Here is a 12,464-nt window from a genome sequence, read left to right as displayed (position 1 = left end):
TTTCCGCACCACCACCAACAGCAGCTCACCTGCTGCAATGGCTACCACAACAACCACATTCTCACCTCCAAGGAATCGCCAGAAATCACTAGGGCACAGTCGTGCTTGCGGCGGAAGGCATTGAGTTCCAAGTGAGCTTCTCCACGGTTGGTGACCTGGGAAAGAGCAAACAGATAACCACAGGCACTCAGAATCATTCCAAGCAGATTTCTAAAATTAACTTGGAAATCAGATTTATTTATTTTTTAAAGATGCTATGCAAAATTGCATGGCCAGGAAGTCATTTGGATCACAACCTCTGCATCACCCTTCCCTAGACATTCATAGGCTCTACTTCAATGAACACTTACTCCTAAGTACGTTCCACTGAAATTAGCAGGACTTTATTTGGAGCATGGATACTTTTAGTATTCTGTATGTTTTTCTTGGTTTTTTTATTTTTGTATTCTACCTTTCTGTAAGTTGCTTCGGGACTCCCCCCCCCCAAAAAAAAGAAAGAAATTCACATAATTAATAATAATAATAACACATGCACAGGAACAGGTCATTGAAACAGATTAGTCAGACTATTCTATATGTCAATATTGCATTGAACAACTTGAGGACTCGAGCTACTGAGGATAAATTCTTCTAAGGTAATAGCCACACTACAAACCAATAACACTTTCAACAGGCATTGATTTCCTCCGAAGAACCCTGAGAATTGCAGCATGCTGAGCTGAGAATTCTCTTGGGAGCTTCTCAACTTTCCCCTCACAGAATTACAATCCCCAGCGCTCTGTGGAAAGCGAGAGTACCTATTAAACCAGTTAAAGATGGCAGTGTAGAAATGCCATGAGATGGCTTTCCATGGAGAAGGTCCCATTCCACATCTCAAGTCTAAAAGGAACAAGTAGCAAGTGATGTGAACGCCCTCGGCCTGAGGCAATATTGGGGGAAATAGGGTGGCTTGCTATGGTCTCTTATTTACTGTACAACTCTAGGAATTCACAGTAAAATGCTGATGAATTTTCCTGAGGAATAAAATCGCAAGCTGCTGGGGAAATGTTGGCCTTGGTCCAGTATATCTGAAGGAGCATCTTCACCCCCATCGTTCTACCCGGACACTGAGGTCCAGCACCGAGGGCCTTCTGGCGGTTCCCTCACTGTGAGAAGCCAAGTTACAGGGAACCAGGCAGAGGGCCTTCTCGGTAGTGGTGCCTTCCCTGTGGAACACCCTTCCAGCAGATGTCAAAGAGAAGAACAACTACCAGACATTTGGAAGACATCTGAAGGCAGCCCTGTTTAGGGAAGCTTTTAATGTTTGATGTACTACAGTATTTTAATATTTTTTTGGAAGCTGCCCAGAGTGGCTGGGGAAGCCCAGCCAGATGGGCGGGGTATAAATAATAAATTATTATTATTATTATTATTATTATTATTATTATTATTATTAACTGAATTCAATGTGAGAGACTTGAGAGAGAGAGAGAGCTGAAACTGACAAATGCATCTATCTTAGGCATGTCCATGGTCCGTTTCAGGGGCCAAACCCGCCCGCCGGTCGGCTGTTGGTTTAATGCAGCATCTGTGGTAGTTTTTTTCTTGGGGTAAAATCCCCCCAAAAGCTCAAGAACTTAGAGGTAAAATTGTAAAAAAGCACAACTCCTCTGGGGTAAAATCATTTTTAAAAAGCTCACCAACTTCAATCCTAAAAAAAGGTCAACAACAACTTTGGTTGGCCCTCACACACGTTCACTTCATCAAATCTGGCCCTCTTTGAAAAAAGTTTGGGCACCCCGGTCTATCTCTACTAGTCAGGCCTCCTCCAGAATGTCAGTATTTTGTAGGAGTGATTCCAAGCTTGGTATGGTGAACCTTTTGGCCCTCCAGACGTTGCTGAATGACAACTCTCATTGGCCATGCTTACTAGGACTGATGGGAGTTGTAGTTCAGAAACATCTGGAGGGTCAGAGGTTCCTCACCTGCCCTAGTACAGCAAATCTACATTTTAAAAAAAGGAAATGGACTTTGTGTCACTAGGAAAGCAATGGGGAAATGCATTGAAATGAATTACTGAATTAATTAACAGGAATGAATGAATGAATGATTAACAGGAAGATGGAAAAGCACCTCATAAGTGTTATGTACTGAAGTTCTCACCCTGGGCCAACAGGGGGATACTGTAGATAGTTATGCAAATAAGGGATCGAAAGTGATGTTCAGTGATTGGATAGTTTTAGAAAATTGTTACAGTTACGTTGTACTGGAGCTCTATATAAGCAGGCTGACTGAACCCTTCAGTTCAGTTCTGTTCTGGCCTCTTCTTCTTCAAACAAGAGCTGTTTGAAGAATCGCTGTGTCATCTGATATGTTCACCCACAACTTAACAATAAGCATGTCAGGATGAATGCTCATTGTTGTGTAACACTCCAACCCCAAAGCAAATCAGAACAAATGCTCAATAATGACCAGATATAATCTACCCTTTGTGTACACTTTGTGGAAGCAAATCAAATAAATTGGAGGAGTCCTAAAATATCAGAACACAGGACCAGTATTGGCTTCTCCTTTTGAATCTTATAACCTGTCATTTTTCTGAGCGTCCTCAGAAAAGCATGTTCACAGAGCATTTCCTCAAAGAGCTGGAGCTGAGTAAGATTAATGAAGACAGGAATTCTCAACCATATTTACATTGGTCACTAATTAGCAAACCTATTGCTCTGTATTTTGCCTCTTAAGTTGTTACAGAAGGTATCCAAATTCACTATGTCAACTGTGCCTGCAGGAATGAAATCATTTTATCCCAAGAGGGATAAACAAAGGAGGAAACGAGGGAGACTTTTTTCGGAACGTTCTTTTTCCACTATTAATGTCCAACTTCGATGTATTCATCAGATGGGTCTAGGTGTTGTGTAAATGCAACGATAGTCAGAGGAAGATTAGGTCTGCATAATATACTCATATTTTATTCTAACTGCACATTGGGGCTGGTGTAAATTATTCCCCTTGATTCATAATGTAGCTCCATGGACAAGTGCTAACTAAGTAAGCTAGTTTTATTCATATTACTCACCAGTCTAAATATATGAATGTCCTGGGTCCTGGTTACCAGATGTGCATTCTTAGCTGTACACGTGGCTGTTTCTAGTTTGTCCCCTGTGAGCATCCATACCTACAATAAAAAAGCACCATTTAATATCCTGGAATCAACAATGATACAAAAAGGCATTTGACAAAATGCTTAGTTTGTAGGAGGTTTATCAGATACCCTATTTTTATATTTGTACTGGAATCCAGGAAAATGTGTGTGTGTGTGTGTGTGTGTGTGTGTTTGAGCTACTTTGTTTTTACATTAAATGAATCAGTTTGAGCAACAGTCTCGTTTAAAAATGGATTTTTATTTTAATTGGATACAATAGCTGAGCTACACATTACACAGTGTGAGGCTGCAGAACTTGGGAGCTGTTCACCACTTCACAATGTGGAGCTGAGGGTGTGTGTACACATTTTTCAATGTATTTGCATGTGAAAAAGCTCCATCAATGTAGTTAGCAAGCATCTTTAAGGGTGAGGGATTTCTATAATATACTGGGATCTGTGCAATTTTAAAAACAAATAACTCAAGAGTCAACCCAATGACATTTTTAGAAATGTAAAAGGTGTTGGCACCTGTGATCCAGGCATTCTACAAAGGCCATTTTAAATTGTTCCCTGTGGCTACTGACTTCATACAGCAGCCTCCTTGTGTATAGGAGACACAGCAAGGAAAGTTTGTGGTGGCAGGGTGAAATATGGCCCCATCTGCGCAGCGAGTCGCTTGTAGTCCTTGAGGAGACAGCCATCATGTGGAGAAGTTTAAAGTAACTTAATGGAGCTAGAATACATGCATAGGCCTTTAGTTAAAATTCGTATAATTCCTACTAAAACCAAAGAGACTGTGTTCATCACCCATACCGTACATTGAAAACACGTGGCTCTGCCTCCAAAGAATCCCGGGAACTATAGTTTGTTGAGGGTACTGAGAATTATAGCTCTGTGAGGGGTAAACAACAGATGGGAATTCCATTTGATAACAGATGTCTAGCTGGCATGTTACAGGCTCTGTGTGGGCAGGAACAAAAGACATTCCAGATACAGATATGGTAAGATGGCAGCCCTGCCTTTTCAGGTTAGGACAAACAGGACCTTGGGAATACCTCAGAACTGAGACTGAACATTTTTAACCTATCCTTCTCCCCAAATCTCAAAGGTAACTATCAAAAAGTTAATTTCATGTATGTAGGCACAGGGTACACAATCCATCTCCAGTTAAAAACAGGCTAAAAACTATGGCAGATAATGCTTTATTAACCCCTTCACTTCCCATCCAGTCATGCTCATCAAAACCTAGTGGTAAATGGTAAAGTAAGTACAGTATAACTTATCAGCTCATGATTTGTTTTTTTTCCCAATTCTGCTCCCTCTGGTGGCCATTTCAATACAATTCACTGTTTCAGACTTTTTTGAAAAAAATATTTCATACATCACCCCAGGAGCCTCAAGAGAAGAATTGTGCTAGGTAAGGATTCAGTGTTGCCCAGATTTCATAAGTGCACCAAAGGCAGGGCAAAGTGGTCGCGTTTGCTTTGATCACTAAAGCAAACTTGATCACACAATCTTTGCCTTGCTTTCCTGTGTGCAACAAAACAGCCCCCAAACCACATGGGTCTCCATGATCATAGGTTGAGGCCCTTCTCTGGGTTCTCCACCATTGACAGGTGGGTTCCATGAAAGGGCCTTTTCATTGGTGGCACCCTAGCTTTGGATCACTCTCTAGGGAGGTTTACCTATCACCTACTTTCTGCTGCCAGACCTTTATCATTTCTTCTGTTTAATCCAACCTTGGAACTTTTAATTCCGCTTTTACAGATGTGCTGCTTTAGCTAATTTTTATGTACAGGTGCCTCCCATTTTGTGTGAATTCAAAAAAATGCTCTACCGTGCATGTGCGGGCTATTTTTGGACCCAGAAGAGGGCATGATGGGGTCAGGACAAGGGCATAACAGGCTTATGTGCATTTTGCCGACATGACCAGAATGCAATCCCTGCATAAATTGGGGGGTTGCCTGTACTTAAATTTTGTTGTAAGACGCTCAGATAATTTAACTGAACAGAGTGAATGCATCTTAAAACCAACCAACCAACGAACACTCTTCCTACATTTTTTTTTTTTTACTTCTGAACTCACATACTTGGAAAATTTCCAAACTTTAGAACCAAACACTCTCCTGGGTATCAAAGTGAGAGGCTAACAATGACAACTCTTCAAGCATTTACAGGAAGCTATTTTTGTATGTGTCTGATAAAAACAGTTGTTATTTGATCCAAACATTTGGTTGTCAGGATGCTTCATTTTTCACAGCTCCCAAAGTTCAGTGTTTGTGTGTGATTAAATTTTCTGTTTTACAATTTACAATACTCATTTTTTTTACATCCTTAAGATATCAAGGACTTCTCATGGTTCATTTTACATATCATAAAACGCTGCCAGCGTTTTCAGCCACAAAGTTCAGTATTCTGATTGCTGGGGAAATGCCCCCTTTTTTTCCCCATGAAATGATATGACAGTATCTCTCACTTTCTCTTGCCACTGCACTGTCAGATTGGGGGGGGACGGGACGGACGGACCAATGATGCTATGCTTTCCATTTGCAGTTTAGCCATACCTTCATGCCGGCATTTCTCAGTGTTTCCAGAGTAGGCCTGACATCTGCCTGCAGCTGATCCTCCACTCCAGTCAGACAGAGCAGCTCCATCTCCATCTCCAGGCTCTCGATCACAGTTGCTACCTTGAGGGAACGGTCATGGACGCTGAGCTTTGCTTGGACATAGCGTGCCTGGCAAGGACCCAAGAGAGACATAGCCAGTCAGTACGAGATCAATCACTTTGCACTTCCATTTATTATTTTTTAACGTATTTTACCTTCTTGTATCTAGGTCTGGGTGATAAACTGATCTACGTTTAGATGGAGAGATATCACGAGGTTGAAAACCAGATACCACTCAGCCCTCGATGTAGCTCAAAACTTCCCAGAAGACCCGAGGCCATTCATTCGATTCAGGAAGGGAACTTTTTTCAGCCCAAGGCAGGGCTGGCCCACTCATGAGGCAAGTTGAGGCGACTGCCTCGGGCAGCCGGATCTGCAGGGACAGCAGATCCCGATGTAGACCTTTGTTGCCCCCTTGTTCCTGAGGTAGATCTTCACTCACCCCTTATTCCCTGGCGGGGAGGGAGGGGTACCATTCAGCGGTTCGCCTCAGGTGCCAAAATGTCTTAGGCTGGCCCTGGTCCAAGGGCCACATTCTATTTTGGGGAACCTTTCAGGGGACACATGGGAATGAGGGCAGAGGCAAAAGTGGGCGGAGTGTCGAATGCAAATGATACTTTTGTACAGTAAGCTCATTTCTATATACAGTGGTACCTCGCATTACAAACACTTCAGGTTACAAACTCCACTAACCGGGAAGTAGTACCTCGGGTTAAGAACTTTACCTCAGGATGAGAACAGAAATCACGCGGTGGCAGGCAGCAGCAGGAGACCCCATTAGCTAAAGTGGTACCTCAGGTTAAGAACAGTTTCAAGTTAAGAACGGACCTCCGGAACGAATTAAGTACTTAACCCGAGGTACCACTGTATACTCATATGCTCCTTAAAGGTAAAGGGACCCCTGACCATTAGGTCCAGTCGTGGCCGACTCTGGGGTTGCGGCACTCATCTCGCTTTATTGGCCAAGGGAGCTGGCGTACAGCTTCGGGTCATGTGGCCAGCATGACTAAGCCGCTTCTGGCGAACCAGAGCAGCACACGGAAATGCTGTTTACCTTCCCACAGGAGTGATACCTATTTATCTACTTGCACTTTGACATGCTTTCGAACTGCTATCTTGGCAGGAGCAGGGACTGAACAACGGGAGCTCACCCCGTCGTTGGGATTTGAACTGCCGACCTTCTGATCAGCAAGTCCTAAGCTCTGTGGTTTAACCCACAGTGCCACCCGTTAAGACAAAGAAGGTGTATTATCAGAGCTCAAGGACACATTCCAGCCAGGCAAAAAACATTCAGAGTGCAAGATAGGGCCACTGAGGGGTGTGCCTGGGAAGAGTCTCAAGAGCCAAACAGAGAGATCTTGAGGGCCACATTCAGCTTCCAGGCCTGAGGCTCCCAACCCCTGCATTGGACGGATTGGACAACCCCTGAAAGAACAGGGTGGGAAATTGTTTCCCTCTATCCTGTTACTCACTTGGCCTATGTCAACATGCAGGAGGAACACTGCAGGAAATACATTGGGTGGGGTAGCCGATGTGCTTTTAGCAATTTCCCCTCCCTCCCAAAGCCAGATGCGTAGAGACTGGCTAGGCCCGTGTCGTGAGATTCTTTATCTCAAAGAAGATAGGTGGGTGGTGAGCCAACTGGCTGCCATCCACGAGTTGATGTGGCCCCCAGGCTGCCAGATGGCTGCTTTTGCTACAGACTAAGAGCACTGCCAGACCAGCACCTCTTGGTCATATTTCATTTTTATTTCATCTTTGTCCTCCAGTGCCCTGGATTAAATTGTATAATACCATCAGCGATGGGAGCATGGAAGGCAATGCAGGAAGACAGAGACATCAAGGGGATGGGAAAAAGGGAGAGCCCAGAGAAAGAAGAGAGGGCACCTTCTATGCCAACTTCTAAATGCCTGATGAAAACTTTTTCTTTTCTGCCAGGCTGATGCAGGGAATAAAGGGCACATCCTTGCACAACAGTTAATTGATGTCTGCTTCTAACTCTTTTATGGCTTTTAATTGCATGGTTTTACGGTTTTATTGGGGACGCAGGTGGCGCTGTGGGTTAAAGCCTCAGCGCCTAGGACTTGCCGATCGAAAGGTCGGCGGTTCGAATCCCTGCGGCGGGGTGCGCTCCCGCTGCTCGGTCCCAGCGCCTGCCAACCTAGCAGTTCGAAAGCACCTCCGGGTGCAAGTAGATAAATAGGGACCGCTTACCAGCGGGAAGGTAAACGGCGTTTCCGTGTGCGGCTCTGGCTCTGGCCAGAGCAGCGATGTCACGCTGGCCACGTGACCCGGAAGTGTCTCCGGACAGCGCTGGCCCCTGGCCTCTTAAGTGAGATGGGCGCACAACCCCAGAGTCTGTCAAGACTGGCCCGTACGGGCAGGGGTACCTTTACCTTTTACCTTTACGGTTTTATTGCTGTAAACCGTGTTGATGCCTTTCTTACGACATAGCAGTATTCCAGTTCCCCCTCTCGGCCTCCCTGATGTGGTCCTAAGGAAAGCAGAGCAATATGTTTGGCATTGGTTTGGCTGCAGGAGTTCCCAGAAGGAGGCGTACAAGATGCCATCCACCCGCCTGAGGGGCTCGACTCCAGATTTGTGTAAGGCCTACTCCTTGACCTAGGGACGCGGGTGGCGCTGTGGTCTAAACCACAGAGCCTAGGACTTGCTGATCAGAAGGTCGGTGGTTCGAATCCCCGCGATGGGGTGAGCTCCCATTGTTCAGTCCCTGCTCCTGCCAACCTAGCAGTTCGAAAGCACGTCAAAGGGCAAATAGAAGGTAAACAGCATTTCCGTGCGCTGCTCTGGTTCGCCAGAAGCAGCTAAGTCATGCTGGCCACATGACCCGGAAGCTGTATGCCGGCTCCCTTGGCCAATAAAGCGAGATGAGCACCGCAACCCCAGAGTCGGTCACAACTGGACCTAATGGTCAGGGGTCCCTTTACCTTTACCTTACTCCTTGACCATTTCTTCTCCCAAAGATATCCCGCAAGGCTACCTTCCCAGGTTGATGAGTATCACCTGCCTCTCACTTCCTGCCACAGCACGTGATGAAACTGCTTTCTTGACCACTGCGCCCACTATCGGTGTCTTCACAAGCAGGGTAAGTCTCTAACTCACCAAGGGTTAAGACCCATCGGCTACCCTCAACTGGTTTAGCGGGCCAGTCAAAGATGTTCCCAGGGTGCTGCCGCTACTATCACATGCTGACATCTTCCAAGAGCCACAGTTGAGAGCTAAGTGCAAGGTGGGGTCCAAGAAGGGGGCAAGCTATGCCAGAAGGAGCAAGACATGTCCCCCACCAGAGGGCCTACCCCTTCCCTAACACCCCAAACACCCCTGGACTACCCTGGTAATAAAGGAACGGGGCAGCTAAAAACTTCTCTGCAGACAAGATCTTGTACCTCTTTCACCAAGTACTACTAAAATTGTACCTGAGAAAAATAATAATAATGAGAAAGTGGGATGAAAAAAGTGAAAGATAACAGGAAGTGGTGTGGGCTGGTGCATCCCTTTCTCATGTGAACATTGGCAGCCGAATTTGCAAAACGCTGCTGGCCTTGTACACACCCTTGTTGTCGGAGGAGTGCCTTCAAGGATATTTATAGCTAAATAAGCCATTGTTTGGAGCGGCTAGAAATTTGCCTCTCCAAGTTAGGCTTGATGCTTGCCTGAAACCCTGCATTCCCAACTGCATGCCTATTGTCAAAAGTAGAGCTCAATGCTGAGCTCGATGTATCAATAGTCTGACTCGATATAAGGCAGCTTTGTATGTCTGTATGTTGAAGGAGATCTCTCTCTCTCTCTCTCTCTCTCTCTCTCTCTCTCTCACCCCCTTTTCTCATCCTTCCTTCCAGCTTCTGCATCAGGGATGAGGAACCTGTGGCCCTCCAGTTGCTGTTGCAACTTCTTGTGTCTGAATCAAGGAACTCTGGCTTAAATGTCCATGAACAAAACAAGCTAGTAAGTCAGGATAGTAAGGAGAGGAAGAACACCCAGCCGCATCCACATCTTCACACATCATGCTTGACAAAGCTGCAGCTCAGTCATTCCCAAGGTGGATGGTACCATACCCTGGAAGGTGGTGGGATTACCTAGGGGGCAGCAGAAGGGGAGGTGTAAATGACTATCAGGCATTAAAAAGCTGGTATGGCTGGGTAAATTTCATCAATTTTGTTGCATTAAACTAGATAGTTTTCACTGGATTTTGAATGAATGTGCAATTGATCATTACTGTTTTGTATTGTTGTCCTGTATTATTCTCTTCCATAGTGGGGAATGCAAATGGTTATTTTATAAGAACAATGCTTTTTGTAAGGTAGGAGGCTCTGGGGTTGAGTTTATGGTACCAAGGGGGAAGCAGCCCAAAAAAGTTTGAGAACAACCCTGCTGTAGATGAACATCCAAACACTGCCAGAGACTAGCTTCATTGGGATGCATCAAGCATGAAAACACATGGGGGGGGGGGGAAGGCTTTTGAAAACTGCTGTGCAAGTGACAATGTTCCTCTCTTAAAAGGCCAATGATTATAGCTGACAAAATGTAAAAACAGCTCACAGCAAATTATCAAGTTGCGGGTGTGAAACTAGCTTCCTTCCAGTTTCACAGCTGATAAGAAAGGAAGGCACAGAAGCAGACAAAGCTTGAAGTGGGCAGCCTGCATATGATTTTTTAAATGTGCCATGTGGATGAAATGTTCATGTGGTCACCAGCTCATTCACTGTGGGATTTTGCAGGAGTTTCTTTACTATAATGCAGTGGGTGGGTAGGGGGAATTGATCAGAGCTGCCTACTGCTGGCTCCTGGTTCAAACTAGCAAATCTCTTTGTCCCTTCGGAGCCTGACTTCTGCAGAGAAACAATTATGTTTGGGGATACTTCTGGGGCAGTTCTTAAAACATAACACGTGTATTTGCCTGGAATACCAAATAAAGGATTTGAAATACTATTAAATAGAAATGGCAAATAATCAAAACATAGTCATCAGATACCCACAACCTAAAGCTTACTGGAACGGCCTCATTTCTGAACAGCAAAATCTTAACAGCGATGGTTTTGCCAGCAGGGCCTGCCTGAGCTTTTCCACAACAATGGTGCCACAACCAGGAAGGTCTTCTCTCTCATGGCCATCCAACAAGTTAGGGAGTAAACAGGGGGGAATATGCAGGATAAGATGGTCCTTAAGTCAACAGGGTCCCAGAACATCCATAATTTTAAAAGTAAGAACCGGCACCTTGAATTGGGACCTAAAACCTATAGGCAAGCAAGTAAGACGACACGATACCAGAGGTAAACAAAACTGGCTTACCTCAAAGTCTTGATATTGTTCCTCAGTCAGGGATTTCTTTGCTACTACAAGGACCCTCAGCCCTTCCCTTGCCATATTGCCACACTGTTGAGGAGAAATTGCAAACTTGGTCAGGTCACATCTGAAGCTAGGGATTGCATATCAGAGATCCTTATTTAGTTAAAATGTTTGTGGGACAGGTCCACTTTGTGGGTCTGTGGGTACTTTGACACGAGGTCATTCATCTTCCAAGGAAGAATTGGGAATGCCCTCTAAGGCTCTTGGCTGCTCCTTCGCAGCCACAGTTTTACCTATTCCTCTTTTGGCTTGAGATGTGGGCCAGGTGGGCACGGCTGGTGGAGAAGAGTAAAATTAGAGTCCTAAGTGAGAGTTCCCCATGGCCAAAATAGGAGATGGCAGTTTAGATTTCATAATTCTGTTCTTTCACTGAACTGTGTCATGTTTTGCAGCCTTCCCCATGGGGTCTGTGGTCCAAAATGTCTGGAGGGCATCAAGTTCCAGAAGGCTGCAATATTGCTACTATAGCTTCTCATTGTTGCTACTATCACTTCTTAACAAAACTCATTGTTTTGAGAAGCAGCTATAATAGCTAAGTCACAGCCTCAGTTATTACCTCCCAAGGCAATGATGTGCCCCGTGATCCCTGTACCACTTGACAGTCATTGCACCAAGTGTGGCTTCCCACTGGTGCATTTCCATACCTCTTCCTCTAACCAGTCATTGTATTGAACAATTCCTGCCATAACCACATCAGCCCCTTTCATGTAGAAGGTTATTTCCCCTGTAGATTCATCCTGAAAGAGAGAGAAAGAGAGAGAAATGGTTCATAGACTATCTGTTCCAGCGCTACTGCTAATCCATGGTTGTCTGAACCTGGGATCGTGGTGGTTTAGCTCTCTCCACACCAACCACAAGCTGTAACCAAAGTTTGTCCTATGATTTGCAGGTCATGGGGTTTTGGGGGGAGAGGTAAACCATGGACCTAAGTTCAGATGACATGCTAAGTCAAACCATGGCTTGCAACAGCAAAGCATCAGAACAACTGAAGAGGAGCAAAGCAAACACAATCTCTTCTCCCAGAGCCCATACATTTGAGCTAAGAAGAAGAAGAAGAGTTTGGATTTGATATCCCGCTTTATCACTACCCGAAGGAGTCTCAAAGCGGCTAACATTCTCCTTTCCCTTCCTCCCCCCACAACAAACGCTCTGTGAGGTGAGTGGGGCTGAGAGACTCAGAGAAGTGTGACTGGCCCAAGGTCACCCAGCAGCTGCATGTGAAGGAGCGGAGACGCGAACCCGGTTCACCAGATTAAGAGTCCACTGCTCTTAACCACTACACCACACTGGCTTAGGCATGGTTTGGCT

The 12,464-nt window shown here is 45.1% G+C and overlaps 1 protein-coding gene across 3 annotated transcripts in view; it reads right to left on the bottom strand.

Annotated features, from left to right (window-relative positions):
- Positions 1-12,464, bottom strand: part of ATP9A (ATPase phospholipid transporting 9A (putative)) — a 105,494-nt gene that overhangs the window by 25,240 nt on the left and 67,790 nt on the right. For all 3 annotated transcript variants that reach the window (XM_079979008.1, XM_079979006.1, XM_079979007.1), the window contains exons 16-20: positions 11,801-11,893; positions 11,100-11,183; positions 5,688-5,858; positions 3,056-3,154; positions 66-155 (exon numbers count right to left, since the gene is read on the bottom strand). In XM_079979008.1, the coding sequence (XP_079835134.1) occupies positions 66-155; positions 3,056-3,154; positions 5,688-5,858; positions 11,100-11,183; positions 11,801-11,893 (537 nt within the window). The remainder of the gene's footprint in view (positions 1-65; positions 156-3,055; positions 3,155-5,687; positions 5,859-11,099; positions 11,184-11,800; positions 11,894-12,464) is intronic.

Source organism: Podarcis cretensis, assembly GCF_951804945.1.
Source record: "Podarcis cretensis genome assembly, chromosome: 6".
Lineage (NCBI taxonomy): Eukaryota > Metazoa > Chordata > Lepidosauria > Squamata > Lacertidae > Podarcis > Podarcis cretensis.
Note: the sequence above shows the minus strand (reverse complement) of the source record. Positions and strands in the feature narration are given on the sequence as shown.